Source organism: Magnolia sinica, chromosome 10, assembly GCF_029962835.1.
Source record: "Magnolia sinica isolate HGM2019 chromosome 10, MsV1, whole genome shotgun sequence".
NCBI classification, from domain to species: domain Eukaryota; kingdom Viridiplantae; phylum Streptophyta; class Magnoliopsida; order Magnoliales; family Magnoliaceae; genus Magnolia; species Magnolia sinica.
Genome location: NC_080582.1, coordinates 60,078,648 through 60,100,324, shown reverse-complemented (window position 1 = coordinate 60,100,324; position 21,677 = coordinate 60,078,648). Strand labels below are relative to the sequence as shown.

General features: G+C 36.7%; 1 protein-coding gene across 3 annotated transcripts in view; it reads left to right on the top strand.

The window, feature by feature from the left end:
• Positions 1-15,697, top strand: part of LOC131216868 (condensin-1 complex subunit CAP-D2-like) — a 41,778-nt gene extending 26,081 nt beyond the window's left edge. Inside the window, exons 1-4 of one of the 3 annotated variants that reach the window (XR_009157071.1) lie at positions 13,767-13,929; positions 14,013-14,073; positions 14,232-14,341; positions 14,452-14,728. Coding sequence is in view for 1 of the 3 variants with exons in the window: in XM_058211467.1 (XP_058067450.1) it covers positions 13,163-13,229; positions 13,357-13,378 (89 nt within the window). In the remaining 2 variants the exon portion in view is untranslated. Of the gene's footprint in view, positions 1-13,162; positions 13,230-13,356; positions 13,930-14,012; positions 14,074-14,231; positions 14,342-14,451; positions 15,020-15,423 lie in introns of those variants that run through there. The other 2 variants (XM_058211467.1, XR_009157070.1) reach the window with 2 other exon arrangements.
• Positions 15,698-21,677: the final 5,980 nt, after the last annotated feature.

Here is a 21,677-nt window from a genome sequence, read left to right as displayed (position 1 = left end):
CAAATTAGAAAGCCTACCTTGCCTCTTATCACTTCACTTCGTCCCCATGATCATTTTCAGGTTTTAGTTTGTCTTAATCATTGGGGTAAGGTCACATGAATGTGCACATGACTTACTTTTTATTGAACTATCTTTAATAGGCAAAATTTCATACCACTTTACACACAGGTTGATTAGCCGTGGAATCAAAGTAATAACTGTCGATCTTTAATTAGGATCAAGACAAATAAGAACAGTCAGACTCTTACCCGAAGATGAAGTTAGGCTTAGATAAGGACACTACTTGGATTGGAAGTCACTCGTAACAAAATGTTTTTTAGCAAAAATGATTAGGGCATCATTTAAAATAGACACATTTTATGCATCATTTTCAAAGGATTCTGCGCCAGAATCAAACACTAGGAAAATTTTAATGATTAAGAAATAAATTGATAAGAAGAATACCAAAGGAAGATCTACGCTAAAATAAAATCAATACATTAAAGCCTTCGATCCTTACATTCCGATCTATACTTTCTATTGTCAAAGCGGCTAGGGGAAAAAATTTAGAATTCGAGTAGGAGGATTGTGGTATCTATCAATAGTGGATCAAATGTTAAACTCTAAAATTCTATGAGCAAATTTAGATCAAATTAGTTAAAACCTAGCTGTTATCGAAGTCCTCATATGGGTAGGTGGTATTACCTTGTATAAAAATTGATTACTCCAAGTTTAATTCCCCTCCCTGTGGATTACCAGTCACGAGTTTGGGAGTACGACTTTAGTTGTGGGTTTACTCCCCTAAAACACAAGTTTGGTTCGGTTCCCCTTATCGTGGATTACGCAATGCATGTGGTTGGCAGGTCATTATGCGCATTCGCAGGGAATAGTGGCTTTGCTGCCCTACAACATGAGTTTGGTTTTGTTCCCCTTCCCGTAAATTACACGATGCACGTGGTTGGCAGGTTATTGTGTGCATTCGCAGGGAATAGTCTTGCCTTAGAGGAGTGTGGACACAATGTAGTTATAAAATAAAAGAAAATTCAAAATTTCAAGTGTGGTGTTTGTCATCATTGCTATTGTAAAATTAGAATGGCAAGACAGTGTACAAAAAAGAGAAGAAAATACTTGAAGGAGCTTAGAAAATGAAGAGAGCGTCACAGGAAGTTTTTAGATGCTGAACTTTACATAGAGCTTAAAAAATATATTACTTTCGAAACTAAGGAATCCAATGGTTTGTAGGTTATTTCACATCATAATCATTTTTTTTTTTTTTTGCCAATTAACTTGAAGGATGTCTAGTTCTAATAGTAAGGGTGTTTTTTTTGAACTCCTTTGAAAGTTATTCTCTTTGAGAAGTCTGTAGGGCTCATTGGTAGTGACCTTAAGTGTGTCGAATTTTCTGATGCACGTGGTTGGCGGGTGATTGCATGCATCTATAGGGAATGGTCTCACCTTAAAGGGATGAAAAAAATAAAAAAAATCCCAAAACCCGTCACGAGTTTGGGCAAATGGCTTTGGTCTAGGGTTTTTTCCCATAGACATGAGTTCGTTTCCCCTCTCCGTGGGTTACCAGTCATGAGTTTGGGTGAACGACTTTGGTTATGGGTTTGCTCCCCACAGACATGAGTTCAGGAGAATGGATTTGGTCATGGGTTTTCTCCCTACAGACACAAGTTCGATTCCCTTTCCCATGGATTACCCGTCATAAGTTTGTGCGAACGACTTTGGTCGTGGGTTTGCTCCCCACATACAGGAGTTCAATTCTCCTCGTGGTTTACTGGATGCACGTGGTGTAATAGGAGAATTTTTTTAAAAATCCTCACATCTGGAGACTACTGAAACCCTCAATTTTGCGTTCGCTATTAATCCTACACCCGTTCATTCCTTTCAAACTTCATCCCGCCCTTATAGGAGTAAGTTAGTGATGCTTAACAACTGAATGAGATCGTCTGTCGATGAATAACGGATTGACTCCATTGTTAGCATTGCTTTGTTTTTCTCTCCTTTCCTATTAGTGAGTTCAGATACACGCTATCACCAATAGGGGGACGTCATATCTATTAAGAAATGGAGCCCCAATCTAGTAAGGTGCACTATAGTACACTCTGGGCGGCCTTGGCTTCTAGCTCTCTTGATTAGGTTGTCATATTTTACGGTGGCAACTCCCAAAGCATTGGAGCTACTCCTAGACCAGTAGAATTACATGAACGGCGTGGCATTTCCAGTCAAAGCCGTTGGCCCGAACTTCAATATATAGGTCTCTTTTTTCTTGAAAGTGGATCTATCATGGGCCAGGCTAGCCCAAACCCTCGAAGGGGCTTGTCATCGGGTGTTGGTTGATTGACTCTGATTTCCTATAAGTTGTTCGCTCGACCAAAAAGTCCATCTACATCCCCTATTCAAATTAGAAAGCCTACCTTGCCTCTTATCACTTCACTTTGTCCCCGTGATCATTTTCAGGTTTTGGCTTGTCTTAATCGTTGGGGTAAGGTCCCATGAATGTGCACATGACTTATGTTTTATTGGACTATCTTTAATAGGCAAAATCTCACACCACTTTACACAAGGGTTGATTAGCCGTGGAATCAAAGTAATAACTGTCGATCATTAATTAGGATCAAGGCAAATAAGAACAGCCAGACTCTTACCCGAAGATGAAGTTAGGCTTGGATAAGGACACTACTTGGATTCGGAAGTCATAAGTAACAAAATGTTTTTTTAGCTAAAAATATTAGGGCATCATTTAAAATAGACACATTTTATGCATCATTTTCAAAAGGATTTTGTGCCAGAATCAAACACTAGGTAAATTTTAATGATTAAGAAATAAATTGATAAGAAGATACCAAAGTACGATCTATGTAAAAATAAAATCAATACATCAAAGCCTTTGATCCTTACATTTCGATCTATACTTTCTATTGTCAAAGCGGCTGCGGGAAAAAATTTAGAATTCGAGTAGGAGGATTGTGGTATCTATCAATAGTGGATCAAATGTTAAACTCTAGAATTTTATGAGCAAATTTATATAAAATTAGTTAAAACCTAGCTATTATCGAAGTCCTCATATGGGTAGATGGTATTACCTTGTATAAAAATTGCTTACTCCAAGTTTGATTCCCATCCCTGTGGATTACCCATCATGAGTTTGGGAGTACGGCTTTGGTTGTGAGTTTTCTCCCCTAAAACACGAGTCCGGTTTAGTTCTCCTTCCCATGGATTACCCGATGCACGTGGTTGGTAGGTGATTGTGCACATTCGCAGGGAATAGTTCGTTTGCTCCCCTATAGCATGAGTTTAGTTCTGTTCCCCTTCCCGTGGATTACTCGATGCATGTGGTTGGCAGGTGATTGTGTGCATTCACAGGGAATAGTCTTGCTTTAAAGGGGCGGGGACCCTCTGTACTTATAAAACAAAAGAAAATTCAAAATTTACAGGTGTGGTGTTTGTCATCGTTGCTATAGCAAAATTAGAACAGTTTGTTGGTTATTTTACATCATAGTGATGTTTTTTTTTTAGCCAATTAACTTGAAGGATGTCTAGTTCTAATAGTAAGGGTGCTTTTTTGAACTCCTTTGAAAGTTATTCTCTTTAAGAAGTCCTTAGGGCTCATTAGTAGTGTGACCTTAAGTGTGTCGCAGAAAGTTGTTTATCCAGTCAGCTGAAGACTCTCGAAATCTTGACGTTTCGTCACTGCTCCTCAGTAATGGTGCGCTAAAATCATCCTACTACTTGTATCACTTAGTTATTGCTTCTATATAGTCAGGGTACTTTTCTGAACTCCTCACTAATGGTGTGTTAAAATCTCATCAAGAAATATTTTCGATTTCAAGGTCAAATCACGACGGAGACCAATCTAACTTTGATGGTGTCACCTTGCTTCATAAACTATATGTGCACATGGTGACAGTCCTGCTCTTGTTAAACAATTGTTCATTTTTTGAATTAAGGTCGTTTTCTCTTCTGTTTAAAAAAATATATTTTTTTTTGGTGCACACTCACGCTTTTGATGTTTGTGAGAACAACTAACATGCTACAACTTGTATCTTTGAGAAATTGTTTCTATTTCATTTATGCATGTGTATCGTTTTGTTTTTTTGACCCAAATATCGAGAAGAACCAGTGTCATTGGAGCCTTTGATTCTTATGTGGTGTTTTCAAATACTGGACTTTACATAGAGCTTAACTTTCAAGAGAGCTTAGAAAATATTTTACTTTTGAAACTATGGAATCCAACCGTTTGTTGGTTTTTTCACATCATAATGATGTTTTTTATTTTGTCTGGCCAATTAACATGAGGGATGTCGAGTTCTAATAGTATGGGTACTTGTATGAACTCCTTTGAAATTTATTCCCTTTGTAAAGTTGAGGATTTGAAAGTAAGACCATGACCAATCTAACTTTGATACTGTCACCTTGTTGCATAAACTTTTTATACAAATGGTGGCACTCTTCTTAAGCAATAGCTTATTTTTTGAATTAGGGTAATTTTCTTTTTTCAGTTAAATTATTCTTTTTCGGACCCTTTTGTGCTCATAATGCCTGTGAAACTATCATCACAACTACGATCACCCATCCATGATCATATGGCATCGTCAACAATTGCTCCTACTATAACTCATCCCTAAGCAATTAATCTATGTATTGTCTTTGCTTGTCTAAGACAAATTGAGAGAAGAAATAACACTGTTGGAGCCTTTAACATTTCTAGAGTGTTTTCAAATGCTATAGTTTACATAGAGCATTACTCTCAAGATAGCTTAAAGAGTATCTTACTTTTGAAACTATGGAACTCGAATGGAGTTTTGGTTATTTCACATTGTAATGTTATTATTTTTATTATTCAATTAACCATAAGGATGTCTAGTTCCAAAAGGTTACTTTTTCTATGCTCCTTTGGAAGTTTCTCTATTAGAAGTTCGTAAGCAAAAGGCATTCTATTCATTTTTTTCGTGAATCTTTATCCTAAGTGTTGAGAGAGTATCTTTACTTTTGAAACTATGGAACTCGAATGGAGTTTTGGTTATTTCACATCATAAATGTTGTTATTTTTATTATTCAATTAACCATAAGGATGTCTAGTTCCAAAAGGTTGCTTTTTTTGTACTCCTTTGGAAGTTTCTCTATTAGAAGTCCTTACGCAAAAGGCATTCCATTCATTTTTGTTCATGTATCTTTATCCTATAAAGCGTTGAGAATAATCTACGAAAGAATTGTTGTAACTGAAACTCCACTAACAAACACCCCGTTTGTGGGATATGGTCAAGTAGGCATGAAAATATTAAAATGCATACCTTGGAATAGAGACCACTTGTGTTGGACTTGCATACACATTTCAAGCTCTGTGGTATGACGGTGCTTCCTTTATCGTAGTGATTGACCTAGTTAGAATATCTTTAAACATCAGAAGAAGGTTTTATCATATATGGTCCAATCTTCCATTTTCCAACCCCTCTAAAAAAAACTTGATTTGGGCGATCCTTTAATAGAAAAAGTTTGATCATCAATATAGAAGGTTTGGGCGATCCTTTAATAGAAATTTTCTACCTAGGGACGACACTCCTGCTATTGCTATTAAGTAATTGCTCCCATTTCTTTCTTTCCATACATTTAGGCTTCCTATTGTTTGAAAATAATTGCTTGTCTATGCTCCCTTCTATCTCTTGCTTGTGTTATTAGGAGCATGACTATTATCTCAGTACAAGATTTGGAGAATGCCTTCATTTATTAGGATTGTTTTGCTAGTTAAAAAGTATTTTGACATTCATTTGATGGCGTCAAAGTGTTTCATCTTAAATACCTTATTTTGCATTCTAAGCCTTTGTTAAATGTCTTGGGAGACTACATAGTTGATTCTTTTATGTGGTAAGAATCATGTGAATTTGCATATTACACGACGTGTATCATTTGTTTTAATGGCATACGATAACTATCCATAGTGATAGAATGAAATTGAGTAAGAAATGCTAGTTATACATGCAAGGTTTGTGATTTAATGGATGAATAATGTATAAAACATTGTTCTATTGTGGATATGGGTGTCTCCCTTACAATGCTTGGTTTTATGTATTTACCATTATATTGCATCTCTTCATATGCATTCTTTTGTTTTTACACTAGTATTTGCGATTTTTAGAAATGCCTCTTGATCTAACTTGCAAACATGGTGTCATCGACCAAGGGACTTCAACTGTAAGTGAATGTACTCATGGATTTTTTAATTTATTTTATTTTTTTCAATTTTAATGATTGGGTTTGAACTTCAAAGCCAATGCTCTTTGCTAGTAGCCTCATTATGTCAATTGTGTTTTACAATGTTTACTTTTGAGGTTTGTAGTAATTTCTCACCATCACTTATGAAGACTTGTCATTCATATCCTTGTGTTCGATAATTTCTATTTATTTGTTTCTATGAATAATTAGACTTCATTAAAGAAGAGGAATCACTTTAGAGAGTATGAAGAAGCCCGCAACCAATAAAGGGCAATATGCCCCTTCTTGGCAAGCAAAAAGTCTATGCCATCTAGATGTTATTTACCAAGCATGTTGTCTCTTTAGTTCATAAAGATAACCCCAAATAAAATGTTTCTAGTTCTCCACAAAAGCCAAATGAAGTATGTAAAAAAGTAGCAACATGTTTTTCAAAACATCCTTGAGTCAAGATAAGTTTTTTGGAATGAGCATAAGGCAAGAGCAAAGAGCGATGGCTTCTACTTATGCAAATGAAACACATCAGCTAGACCGGAGAAAGTGGTTATGGTTACATGATTTGATCATTTCCTTCAAATTGGGACCCGAGGTTTTCAAAGCTCATGTGTGTCTTACCGTTAGGATATTCTAATAGGTACCCTAAGAGATACCTAAACTTGATTGGATTTGGTTCTGGGTATTCAAAACTAGACTTGAACTAGAAAGAACCCATCAGGGTTAGCTAGGCCTAGGTACGGGGCTACTAGGAAGCATAAACTCAACCTGTTACCAACCCTTTCAACAAAGTTCTCTAAGAGTTATGTGAAGCCCACTCATGTATAAGGCATGATGTCTATAAGGCATTGGATGTGCGGACTAGTCGAATATGTAAGTTGTCCATCAAATAGGTAAGTTGATGGGACCATTAAGTACTAGTGGAATAAAGTTGTCGATCAAATAGGTAAGTTGATGGGCTCATTAAGTAGGTCATGGTTGCATGCTGAGCGATAATTTTATAAAGATGCTCACCAAGTAGTCCAAAAGGCATTGGGACCTCTCCAAAAGAACCATGTTGCCCAGATCTTGCACTCATTGATGAGTTGGAACAATTTTGCAGCCATGAGAGACAACGACCCTGAGATAACAATAGACCCATTATGAAAACTAAAAAAATGTAAAATGTATATAACAAAAAACAACATAACAAAATAGTAGTAACCGAAACATAGTAGCCACCTATATATACCCGCCTGTAGATGTTGCCCTTCTTAAAGAGTGGTGAAACTGGAAGCAATTTCTAAAACTATTCTAAAACTATGAAATAAGTAAAGTGAAAGTCATAGCAAGTAAAAGGTGGTATATGCAGAACATTTGGCCTAACCAATTAATAATCTATGTGGGCAGGTAGGGTTTTAACAGTCAAAACATCAATTTGCTTTATTGTTTTTGATATTCTGAAATAGGTTTAAACATTCTTGAGTCCTCTAGATTAGTAAAGTGAGATAGCAATAGTCATCTAGTAAAATAGGGAGTGCAAATGGTTGGGTTAGGTTGGGTCGAGAATACAACTATTGTTTTAGACCTAGACACATAAAAAAAATCGTGTTTGGTCTAAGTCATGTTAAAATTGAAAGCAGCCGACCCATTGATTTAATGAATTAATACTGGCCCCCTGACCCAAATTTGACCCGTTCATCAAACGGGTCACACTAGGGCTCGTAGGGTTGTCAATGGGTATCCAAAGCTAGGGGTACTCGATGGATTCGACCCACGAATATGACCTGATTTTAACAAGATTAAGGCCAATAAATTGGACCCATTTAAAATTCAGGTTATGTTACCATAAAACAAGACAGGGATGAGAAGAACATCCTAAACAAGTTGCTTGAGATATGTGACAATGCCATATGGGCTTAGGAGATGTTTTTTTTTTTTTTTTTGTAAATATTAAATATGTTTGGTTCCTATAGTTCCATACCTGGTTAATTGTGTAGGAACTCATGAGTTCTCAAGTCCTTTTGGGTCCGGGTCTAGTTCTTGAAGACTCGGACCCGTAATTGATTATAAATATGGAATTTGATAGTTGATTTTGCCTCTTTCTATATTTCTCTCAATCTTGTTATAGGTCCAAGTAGTTACATAGGATCGACTTATGTCTCACTGATTGGGTTCTGGTTGGTATTCACTCTAATCCAGATTTCCCCACCCAAATCATCTTTTTTTTTCCCAGTCAACTTCCAAGTCCTCTTAGGAATCTAATCCCCAAAAAATTTGGGAAAAATGAATTTTTAGCATTTTTTTTTTGTTATTTTTTCATAAAGGATTGTTCTCTTAGTATCGTTGATATATATATATATATATATATATATATATATATATCTACAGAGAGAGAGAGAGAGAGTCACAGTTCTTGAAGAGTATGCATGCTTTTCGGTTAAGGCTTATGCATGGGAGTATCATTCTGGATTGGGAACTGGGATGTGAGAGTCCCACTGTAGAGCAACATGTTAAACAACTCTAAAGATAAATTTCATGCTCACAAATTTAGGTAGATCTTGAAGTTTATCAGTGAACAAATTCAACTTTCGAGCTCACTATATATAAAGTGTTCACATTTGTTAACAGCGTATCTATTTGCTTCATTTTTATCTTCACCCGATAATCTTTTGGCTTCATCTACAATTTCTGTCTTTTTTTAGGTTCTTGTCATACTGAACTAATTTATTTTGATATTCTTACCCACATTTAGGTTTAATAATGTTGAAGAACAACCCAACATACTTTGTCCAAAGAGGCATATTCCAATTACTAAAATAGAGCAATGTAAAGAGGTGCAATGATTTGGAAGCTTATGTGGTATTTTACTATCTCACTCATATTTTTGTCATCCTAGTTGTAAATGTACTTGGGGCAAGTAGCATCATATCATGTTGTGGCTTTCTTTTCACTGGAACTTGTAATTTAGTACTTATAACTTTAGAAATTTCAGGGGAGAACTTCAAGAGTAGAGATTTTTCTTTTAGGTTCCATAACTGTTATTCTCCTGATTTCTAGAGTTCCCATAATCTACAGTCTATGTAGATGACTTGGATCCTAGATTGGACTGTTAACAATTTAGGTTCTTGATGCATTTTTGGATCCTAGATTTCTATATGTAAAAATTCCATATTGTAAGACAACATTCCTAGCTAATTATCTAATTTCAATTTCTGGAGCATTCATCTATGTGAAACTATCTGCAACATCATATAGCATATCAAATCTTGTCATTTCGTAATTTAGTTCATCAAATTCCATGTGCTCTTATGTTACTCATTTGCACAAAGATTGGACTGCTCTAACCACCCATTTATGGCAAGTTTTGCCTGTTGAATGTGGATGGATGTTTGTATTTTGAGTTAACTGTACCTTTTCAGGCCACTGACTGGATGGCCACCCATTCAGATTGCCTTACATTTTGGGTATGGGCAGTCCACCTGGTGACCACAAAGTAATTGTCCTGATCATTGTACACATGTACCACATTGTAATGACCCGAAAAATTTCGTGCAAAGACCCGAGTACTACCTCAAATTCTTTAGAAGTTATATGTGGGTTAACTAGCATTAAACTCGATTGCTTGTGAAATTAGCACCAATCACTTTAAATTTGATCTGCAAGACTCAAAACCTGTAGAATCGTTAGCGCTATGTTACCTTGAAATCTAGGATTCAATGCTAAATCTAGTTGCTCTCGGGAGTACTTGAAAACTTTACACCAGACCTGGACCGTGCATCGGAAGTCTGATAGCGATGATCTTAGACAATTATGATCACCTTGTTGGGCTTGACAATCACCTCAGAAATCAAGTCCAGATGATGTCTTGAGTCGATTTTCTTGAGTCCGGAGTGAAGAGTGTGAGAAAGGTGAGAAATTAAATATGGATTTATGAAATCTGAGTTGTATCGCTTGCGCGATGATTTTAAGCAATCTGATCATTGGATTCTAACCCAAATTTACCCTCGAATCAGGGAAGATGGCCCAGGCATGTCATAGTGCCGGTGGACCTGATCGAGTTTCGGTGACCATTGAATTGAGATTGGTCCGCCATGAGCGATCTGTAAATCCGATCGGTACAAAAACTCAACCTGACCTAGATCCATGGTCAGTGAGCTTGAGTCCGCTGCATATGAAAAAGGGACCACTAGAAGCACTCCGTTGGATCGAAATAGACCCGATTTGGTTATAACCTAAGTATACCTTGGCCCTGGGGCTGTTTTCATCAATTTTAGGCCTATATAAAGACCTTTAACCCTCACTCTCAAATTTCATACGAATTTCCTAAACCCTAATAAAGAGAGAGAGAGAGAGAGGAAAGGAGAGAGAAAGTGAGAGAGGAGTTGGTGAATCATCCTGAGATTCTTTCCTGTTATTCTGCGTCCCTAAACCATCACTTCTGAATCGTTATTTCGGCGATTCTGAGTTCATTCTTGGGAAAGTCAATCAAACCCTAACCTGTTTTGGATCTTAGAATAGTCTAAGTGTTGATGTAGCTCATTTTATTCATGCCTTAGGTTATCTAGTCGCCGTTGATGAAGACTTATCGTCTAAATCTGATCTATTGCGCACTTCCTGGTTTAAGGTGCGTACTATATTTGTATAGGTTATGGTTTTCAAGGCTTTCAATGTCGGATAATGGTTTATTATTGTTGTGGGTGCAAATTCACATGCCAAATGCGACGTTTATATTGCGTTCCTGATATATATGAGCTATATTGAGATTTGTGTATTCCTTGTATATGTAAAAAGTATTGTATACGTATGAAATACGAACATGTGTTTGCCATGATTAATTGTCGTGTATTTGTGCTAGTTGTATGTGTATCAACTCCTTGGCGAAAGGAATTGTCCAAATGTGTGTTATCACCAACATTCGTCATGTATGTTGGAATATGTAGTCTAAGTGTTTGTAGAAATGTCTGATTGATCCAGTGTGTAATATACTATCCTCTTTACGGGCGTTGAGAAGAGATTCTCAACTATCTTATCGGTGTGTATGATTTTCTACGTGCAATTTACATTCTTTGTTGTTTAAATTCAGGCTCTACTTATGTGTAAATTCATGTTAAGTTGATATTCATCAAATGCTCACATACTGTATGATAGGAATTGTTGATCCATTACTATTCTGAATTGCTAGTATGAATATCTGTTATACTTGAATGTGTTTGGGACTATGAAATAGTCCAGGGAATTAGTAATAAACCTTGAGTTTGTGGCCGAGGTTGTTTTCGCTACGAAGGACGTGTTTGACGAACCCAAGTCGTATTAGGGTTGTCAGCAGTGGTTTGGCCACATGGAGTGTTTGCGCACTCTATGTCGTTCAACTCAACGTGCGCTCGTGCTAATCGAACTCGTCAAGTAACCCGATTGTCCCGGTGGATATGTACCATGTGTGGACGCTATTGTTTGAATCTAGGGTACTAAACTTATCGATGCAATTGCGTTAACCATTGTACCTTGATCCGCTAAGACTCATGAGCCGGGCATGGTGGTATGGGACACCGTGGTCGAGCTGTCGGCCTACGCTGGGGTGACGAGCCTCCCTATAGTGACCAGTGAGCACACCAGACTCATAAGACGATTATGGTGGTATGGGACACTGTATCCATCCTGTCGGCCTACATTGATTGGTGACGAGCCCTTTGTAGTGACCTCGAGCATACCTTGATACTGCATTGAGGCGACGAGCCTTAGCGTAGTACCTAAGGTATGATAGGCATGCATTGATTGGTGACGAGCCCTTTGCAGCGACCTAGAACCATATGATCGTATGAGATTGTCTAGGACTGACGACCCTAGAATGGATCACTGTGTGGAAATTGATATGAGGAAGGTACCTTAGCTTCCCAATCCTGCTGTATGAAAAGGACTACTGCGGGAGGTTGTCATGCGTACCGTAAGATGAAGACGCTAAGGGAGTGCAGGTGAGAGCATGCATCATTTTTACATACATCCTTGCATTAACAAGAGTAATTAGGACGTGTTTGATTGTATTGCCTTATCATTACTGCTTAATTGATTTAATAACATGTTAACTTTTACTGTATAGTTCCACTAAGTTGATCACTCACTCCCACATTTTGGGACGGTGTTTCAACACCAACCAGACTCTGTCTTAGATGCAGATGATGATGCAACCCCAGAGGCAGAGCAGGAGTATGAGGATGATGAAGACGCGTTTTCTTTTATGCAGTTCTCAGGCGGGTTCATGTGAGCCGTGTCCTGATCTACGGGGATTCTGGGTTTTTCCTTGTAATAGATGATTTCATTTTGATACTTATATTTTGAAAACAAACACTTGTAATTATGACCTGGTAGAGCATACATATCTCAGGGGCTTACGTAGATATACATATATATTTCTTTAAGTCTTTCGCTTGCGTCTTTAACTTATCCCTGGATTATGTTTGCAGTTTGGCTTAATCTACTCCATGTTTTATGCACTCATACAGACAACATACATCCATCATTACATATGTTGCATAAGTAATGTTTTGAAACTCGGGAGCTGAGTTATGCTCGACCCCCGAATTTCAGGGCATTACACACATGTACAAGAAAGGCTTTTCACTTTGCACCCGATGAAACTCAATGGTGTCTATCTTTGTTGCATTCTACATTTGTCTAATTTTATTTTTGTTAATGTTTTTATTGTGGGTTTTACCTCTTGTTGGGCTGGTAATGATGAGATGGGCTTATGTTTTACATTGTGGAAACCATTGTTGCTAAGTTACAGTCTGAAAATCAGATTAGTTGAGCAGGCCTAGCCCCTGTTTTGTTGATGCTTGTTTGTCAAAACCATTGGAATTCATGGTTCTTTAAGTTTCTTACATTATATAAATATTACTTTAGCATTAAAATGTTATTTTTCTATCTGTAGGAATTTATCTTACCTTTAGCATTATGTTATTTCGCTAACTGTTGGATTTGTTTTGAAAATTTTCTGCAGGGAATTGTTTTCATAATCAGATTTGTCTAATCAACACTCTTCATTTTCTTGAAAATTTTCTCAATAGGTCCTACAGACTCTTCCTGTAATTTGACATAAGCTATTATGTAAAAACTTATGAATTAGATCATATTAGTAGTTATCGTATCAATCCTTTGAGATTCCATTAGCATGAATGATTTTGCATTGTGCAGCTTGCTTCTTTCTGCATACTGAGCAAAAATTCATTGTGTGAAGAGATAGGGCCTTCTAATTCTAACTGGCTGTGATGCTTGTGTATAGGTCCGCATTGTGAGAGCAGAGAAGTGCCTGAATGAGATAGTGAATAGGTTGAACAAGACAAAAGTCGAAAGGAAGCCTGACTTGAAAGGTATGATGGTCTATCCTAGATTTCATGTCTGAAGATCATATAAAGATTGTCTCTTCATTCTTGACCTTCTAGTTGATGATGCTTGCATTTCTGAGTCCATCCTGAAAATTTTAGTCTGTTATGTTTTGAAGTGTGTAAACCTTTTTGTTGGCTTTCTTCAATAGTCATGTCAAGAAGGCTGTAAATTGCTAAATAGACTTGTTTACTTCTGAAATATTTCATGTGCTATTTCCTTCGACCATTCCATTTCTGAAGTTCACTGGAACTGAATAGACCTCTTCTAAGTTGTCAACTTATGGCTTCTGCAAGCTTCCTGGAATATGTCCTGTACTCTATATGGTGTTATAAGCCACTCATGTTATGTGTTGTTTATGTAACTGAGCGGGAAGCAGTGAATGTAAATCCCTCTCCATCTCTGCTTATTTGTTGTTTTCCTTTTGCATCTTTGAGTTTTCTATTGAAATTCTAGATTTCCTGTAGTACAAGGATATCGATGAGGAATTCCTACAAAGGGTTACGAAGAATACCCATCGATATCTGGGTATTTTCTTTCTACATGCAGTTCTTGTCAATTTTGGTTTCAAAGAAAGTTTCACGCCCTTGGAAACTTGTTGATTGTAAATAACACCTTCGGAAATGTGATTTCAGTGAAGATCTTATCGAAAAGTTCTAAATCTGAGGAACCTTGTATTGCAACAGCTGAGGTTTTGGCAAGATCGGTGGCATGGCTTGGAAGAGGCCTTTCTTGTGTTTGTGCTCAAAGAGGAGAGAATGATGCCCGTTCATAGTTTGAACTAACCCCTTTGCAGGTAATTTCATATTTTTATGCAACTATTTATTGGAAATAATATCAGCAATGAATAATTAATTGCTGATTTAACATTGTAAATAACAATCGATGAATTTATTGAGCATATAGTTTTATTGCCGGAGAGATTCTTTTGTGTTTGTTTCCATGCACCTTAGAGTACTGAGCTTGTTTACCAGGAGCTTGATCTTATCATGTGATGCCACTTTTTGCTTCATATTACCCTGGAACAGATGGCCTACTTCCTCAACATCTTTTGTTTCCTTCAATCATGGAAGTGATTAGATTTGAATTCAGTACTAGTTGAAAACAAATTCTATCCCTTTATGTTATAACCTTGAAATTTTTTATGTTTCTAATTCTTCTGTTTTGTTTTCCAATTTTTCTTGTAGAGGAGTCAAGCTCTTGAAGCACATGCTGCATCATTTTCTTCACTAAAGGTGTAGGCCTTTCCTTCATTTTGTTTATCATCTTGCATACCAACATATACTACCCATATATTGTTCAGTTTGCTCTTGTTTAACTTGGTTTGATACTTTTTTTGATGATCTTCATGGCTTAAACAGGTTACTGGAAATGAAAACCCTTCCATTCTTATTTATTGCCTTTGCCTCAAAGACCACCAATGCAGGACAGATTACATCAAAGTTACATGTGATTGAACTTGGTGCTTAGCCAGGTTTTCTCCTTGTATTGATCGTATCTATATATTTTATGCCATTGGCTTTCTCTTTTAAAACTACAAATGGCACAGATGGTTTTCTATTCTATGTTATTGATATGGATCATCTTTTACCTTTTAATGCTCCTGTGTCTTTTAAAACTACAAATGGCGCAGATGGTTTTCTATTCTATGTTATTGATATTGGTTATCTTTTTCCTGTTAATGCTCCTGTGTCAAGGGCAGCCATCAATTTTATTAATGGAGGCAAATAAATGCAATTGTGTTGGCATCTAGATAATTGTTGTTAACTATGCAGCTTGGAGTTTACATTTCAAATCTTATGCGTTCTTTGAGTTGTTTGGACGCAACCTTCTAGTCAATGATGTTTTGTGTACCAATCCTTTTGAATTCTTTACCAGGTAAACCTGGTTTCACAAAGAAACAGGCAGATCTTTTCTTCCCTCCAGATTTTACTGATGACTTCCCAGTGGCAATGCAGGTACTCATGTGTACCCATAACATTTGGACCATGTTCAGTAGCATCAATACTAAACCACCTACTTGTAATAGCTAGTATTCGACCAATGTTTGATTATTATTTTTTTAATCTTTATTTGACTTTTGTACTTCAACTGTTGGTGAATTTGGAGATCATCTCTTCTATGAGAAGCAACAAAGGATAAATGTGATTTTAATGGCTACTTTTTAAGACCATTTGTGCAAGTGTAAAAGGGGAATCTATTGACTTTTTTTTTCCTTATGGGATGTCACCGTAATTGACCATTTGTTTTAAAATGGATCAATGGTTTAATTGACTTGTGGCACTTATAGTCAATCATATTGCTGAAAATGACTATCAGTTCGACAGTGCAGCCCACATATACTTGTTTTTTCTTGGAAAAAAAGAAAAGAAGGAGAAAAATGACCACTAGTAGGATTGATATTTGAGTATCATCATTTTTTCCTCTTTCCTCAGCTTCTTCTTCTTCTTTTTTTTTGTCTTTCTTTTCGTCATAATTTGATCTTATAAATAAAATAACACTATCAATGATAAAACATACTTTTAGTTCATTGTGCTTGTCTTCAAGATGAGTAAATAACGCTAACATCAGCGCTAGGATGTAGTTATAACGCTACAATTTATGAAGCTTGTGATGGCATTTTGAGCATTGCACATAAATTAACTTTTTGATGGTATTTTAAGCATTGCACAAAAATTAACTTTTTGATGGCATTTTAAGCATTGCACATATGGGAAATTAACTTTGATGGCATTTTAAGCATTACCTTCAATAATTAAATCTATTTTCTGTTGTTGGTCTCACTAAGAATAGCTATTATTTTCTACCAGATGACATATTAATATCTCCAATACCCACATTTGGAAGAAAAAAATACATTTCCAATAAATATTTCAATAAATATTTTAGGAATCATTAGCTACTAGTTGCCTTTCCCAGTATTTGCCTTTTCCAATAGTTGCATGGCTTTTATCGACCTTTCGAAATAAGGGTTCAAAACCGTTCCTAAATAAGAAACAATATTGTTCCTAAATTGAAAATTTGTGACGGTCCCTAATTTTTTTTGCGACACCCTATTTAACCATGGTTGAAAACCGTTTATAAATGGTTTAGGAACAATTTTCCACCGTTCCTGAATATGGATTTTGGTGTAGTGTGTGAATTTTTGGATATGGCCCATTCATGGTTGGACCTACTTGATGGTTGGTATAGATCTCATTTACGTTTGCCACTTGTACGAAAAGTGAGTTCCGATATAATATGTCCTTACTTCTTTAATGCAAGTACGATTTTTGTTGTTGGCAATGAATACAATGAGGATAACAAACCCTCATAACCTGATGGTCGAATATCTAAACATCAAGCAGAAAGAGAAATAGTATAAACCCCCCACCAAGAAAGAATCACCTCAATTCAAGAGGAAGCAAGCCGCATCTATTACTAGAGCAGAAGAGGATGGCATACTTGTGTGGAATGGTATTGATTAAGAGGTTCCTGGCAAAGGCCTGAACCAAAGTTCTATTTTAGAAGACATGGAAAGCCTATTTTAAAGGAAGCATTGAAATTAGCCAATACGTGTGGCTAGCCTGAATCTCACTAAGGTCTTTCTCATCACTATTTTGTTCAGAGCTAATACCTATAAACTTTAGTCATACTTTTTTATTCTAATGCAGCATAAATTTATAAAAAGAATTTAATAATTGATTTTACATCTTTGTAGTTCTCTTGATCTTATTACAGGTCCAAGCAGTTGCATTAAATCATCATGTGACATTCTTCCTAATAGGTCTTTTCATCACTCGATGGTCATGGTAAGAGAACATGTTAGTGTTATGGTTTCTCGCTCCTTTGATTGTCAAAATTTGTAGTGCCAAAACCACAATCTGTCTTGTGTAGTACATTGATATATCTGTTAAAGGCAATGCATCACATGTACAAGGACAATGCTTCAAGTCAAGAACAAAGGTCTACTTCATGACAATGCTTCAAGTCAAGAACAAAGATCTACTTCAAGAAATGCAAGATCAAGTAGATTGTGCACTCCTTTAAGCTTCAAAGTTCAATGTTTTAAAGCGACATCGAAAGACAAGTAAACTGTTCATACTCAAGACTCAACGTGAAGTACAACTCATGTACTACAAATTCAAGCTTTAAAAGATCTTGAGTACAAGCTTCATCATCTGTTAAGATCTCAAGCTTCATGAACTTCAAAGATCATCTATCATCTGAAGAAAAGAAGGTTCAATGTTCATATGTCATGGTTAAGGTATGAAAGACCTTAGATTGACCTTAAGGTAGGTCATTTTGAATACATAATTCGATTAATTCATTTTATAAGTGAATAGAATGTTCTTTGACTAGTCCTAACACTGGTTTGACTAGTCCAAGAAATTCGACAACCAGTACTAAGTTTGTTGATAAATTTCAAAATTTTTTATTAAGCCACGACCAGTCCTGGAGACTGCTCGATCGGTCGTCTGAACAGTGCACGACTCGTTCACGACCAGTCCTCCAGCTACGACTCAAATTCTAGCAACTGTTCCTAGTTCTACATGACCAGTCGTGGATAGGTCACGACCAGTCGTGGAGGTCCCACGACTAGTCGTGAAGAGCTTACGACTAGTCGTGGAACGGCTCTATCCGATCGCGCTCAAAATTTTAAAAATTCATTGGTCCTACGACCAGTCGTGGTGTACACAGGACCAGTCGTGAACGTGATTTCTTCACCTATAAATAGAGCACGATTTTTAGAGTATTTCATTCAATTCAAGTATAATCAAGGCATCACTCTGAGAGATAAGTTTTGTAAACTTCTTAAACTATATTGTGCATATTTAATATTCTCTTTTATTAGCTTTTTATATTTGATTTTGTATTCTGCATTCTAATCTGATTTGAAAGAGGGATTGAAGTATTCCCACTTCTTGGAATCAAAATCAAATAGAGCTAGCCTAAGGTACTTTAAATCTAAAATCAATTTAGAACTTAGAACCTTTTCATAAGTGAGTTTGGACATTAATCTTTTACATTGAAATTCTACTCCGACTTAGTTCTTACGGGCTGCAACAAAAGGAGAATATCCAGGTATTTTACATTTGTGTAAATCTTCTATTTTTAGTTTCTTTGAGATTGAGCCAGAAAAATCTCTTAGTTTTGGTTATCTGAGGTGATTCAGAAAACTCAGAGTGAGGAGTTTTTTGAAATGTGTAAGCCCACTTGAAAGACATAATTGTGAGGGTTTTAGGTGAACGTGGAAAAACCTATTTTCATAGTGAATACTAATATCCACTTTGTGAGGATATTAGGAGTGGAGTAGCTGTGTGGTTGTTGTTTAACAATTGGTGTACACACAGGCGAACCACTATAATTCTGTGTTTTGTGGATGTGTGGTTTACTTTCTATATCTTTTATCATTCAAGATTGTGGGATGTATTTGTGGATGTGAATGTTGTAATCTTTACATTTCAGCATTGTGGGGAATGTTGTAATAGCATAGATTTCCTTTCTTGTTATTTCCTTTTTATTCCTCTTTAGTTTGAGTTTTTGATACATAAATTGTTCTAGTAAGGTTGTCCTGCCATAAACCCTTGGTTTTATGGTATAAGGTTGTCCTTAGAACAACATTTGTATCAACCTCTCAATACTAGAATTTTGAGGTTACCTTTTATTTCCATATTATGGATTGTTTATAGTGCTATATTTCCTTTAATTATTTTATTCCACTATTATTATTTTAATTTGGCATAGTCCTATTCACCCCCCCTCTAGGACATATAGCTCGGCCTTTTCAGAACACCATCTCACTTTTGAACTTTTCTTGCTACCTATTTACCTTACAAGAATTGTACTTTGCATTAGGCAACAAACAGGCCAGATTGGCTTGTGGGTTCGAGACCTGACCTAAATGGGTTGGACTTGAGCTTAATATAGACCCACTCACGGGCATAGCCCTAATTTAAAATGGGTGGCCTTAAGCATAGGTTGGGTCAGTCTACAGTTTAGCTAACTCAACCTACTTGTGAGGTGGTTTTCGGCTAAACTAATTGGATAGTGGGTCAGGTTGAAGCTAGAAGTATGTTCGTTTAAGTAAATGGGTCAAGCTTGTGTTGAACCTTACCTGCTTGCATAGGTTAGGTGAATAATGGGTTGAGCTAGATGACTCGAGTTTACTCAACCCAAAACAAAATATCTAGACTTGAACTTAACATGATTTCTTAAGTCTAATGTATTAAACCTAAACTCATTAAAATTGGGTCGGGTACGTGGGTCGAGTTCATATGGTACCTATGGCTTTGAGTACCCATTGACATCCTACTGACCTTAATGCGACCCGTGTGATAAATGGGTTAGATTTGGATTAGGGGGCCAATATCGACCCATTAAATTAATGGGTTGGTTGATTTTGATTTGAGCATGACCTAAAGCGGTCCCGAATTTTAATGGGTTGGGTCTTAAGTCCAAAACTCTAACTAGATTCTTACTAAATTCTTAAATGGATCAGGTACGAGGCGACCCTAAAACCAACCTGACCCAACCCAGCCTATCTTAATACTGTGCATTTCATGGGTCCACTTTAGGTTATGGGATATATAAAAAAATCAGCCGTATAAAGGAATAGTTGGTCCATACCATCTAAAACCATGTGAAGACATGCTTAAAACACAAAAGCACTTTGCAGGGCCCACCTGAGTTTTTAATGTGGCTGACACTTGGTCTGACCCCTCATCCAAGTGGGACACAAACAATAGATGGGCTAGATCTGTGAACCACATCTAGCCCATGAAATGCAAATTAAGGGAGGAAACTGTTTTCATTTTTCATGGCCCACTAGTGTTTTGGATCAAAGTAAATATTGGGCCTTGGGGTTTCATGAGGTAAGCATGCAATGCGCATGAGACAATGAAAGTACAGGAGAAGTGATGGAAAGATAGTACTTGATGACGGAGTTAAGCGGCTTTTTCTCAAAGAGATTTCAGCATGAAGGTAGCTCGATACAAGAGTTAATCCAACGAAAGCAAACTATCCTAAAACAATGGGAAAGAAAACTAACCTAACGGCATAAAGCCGACTAACCTAGAATGATAAAAAATAAACTACCCTAGTCTTATGAAAGCAATAAACCTACCTATATCTCCATCAGACTAGGAGATCAATCCTGGTAACACAGGATTATTCAGAGGCATGGACATGTCCTCTGAATCAAATTTCTCAACTAATGGCTTTAATCGATGTCCATTTACTTTAAACTCATTGTCATTATCTAGATTCTGAATCTCAACAGCCCTATGAGGATAAACATTAATAACAGTGAAATGGCCGGTCCAACGAGATCAGAGCTTACCCGGAAAGAGATGTAACCGAGAATCATACAAAAGGACTTTCTGAGTTGGCGTGAATGATTTTTGCAGAATGCGTTGATCATGAAATGCCTTCATCCTGTCCTTGTAAATTCTTGAGTTCTCATATGCATCATTTTGGATTTCTTCAAGTTCATTCAACTGAAGTTTGCGCAGTGAGCCAGCGTTGTCGAAATTGAAATTCAGATTTTTTGTCGCCCAACAGGCTCTATGTTCTAATTCTACATGCAAGTGGCAAGCTTTCTCATAGACAAGTCTAAAGGGAAACATTCTAATAGGGGTCTTAAATGCAGTACGGTAAGCCCATAAAGCAACAATCAATCGGATTGACCAATCTTTACGGTCAGGGTTAACCATCATTTTCAAGATGTGTTTGATCTCTCTATTGGAAATCTCAGCTTGCCCACTTGTCTGTGGGTGGTATGGGGTACTCACCTTATAGGAAATACCATATTTCTTCATTAAACTCTTGAATGGTCTATTACAAAAATATAAGCCCCCATCACTAATGATGGCTTAAGGCGTTCCGAACTGGGAAATGATATTCTCTTTTAAGAATTTCATGACCGTGCGATGATCATTGTTTTGGCACGGAATCGCTTTAACCCATTTAGTGACATAGTCTACGGTAAGCAAAATGTATAAATTTCTAAAGGATTGGGGGAATGGTCCCATGAAATCGATGCCTCAGTAATCAAATGCTTCAATGATAAGGATGGGATTCAATGGCATCATGTTTCGATGGGACAATTCCCCCAAATTTTGACAATACTCACAAGCCTTGCAAAATTCATG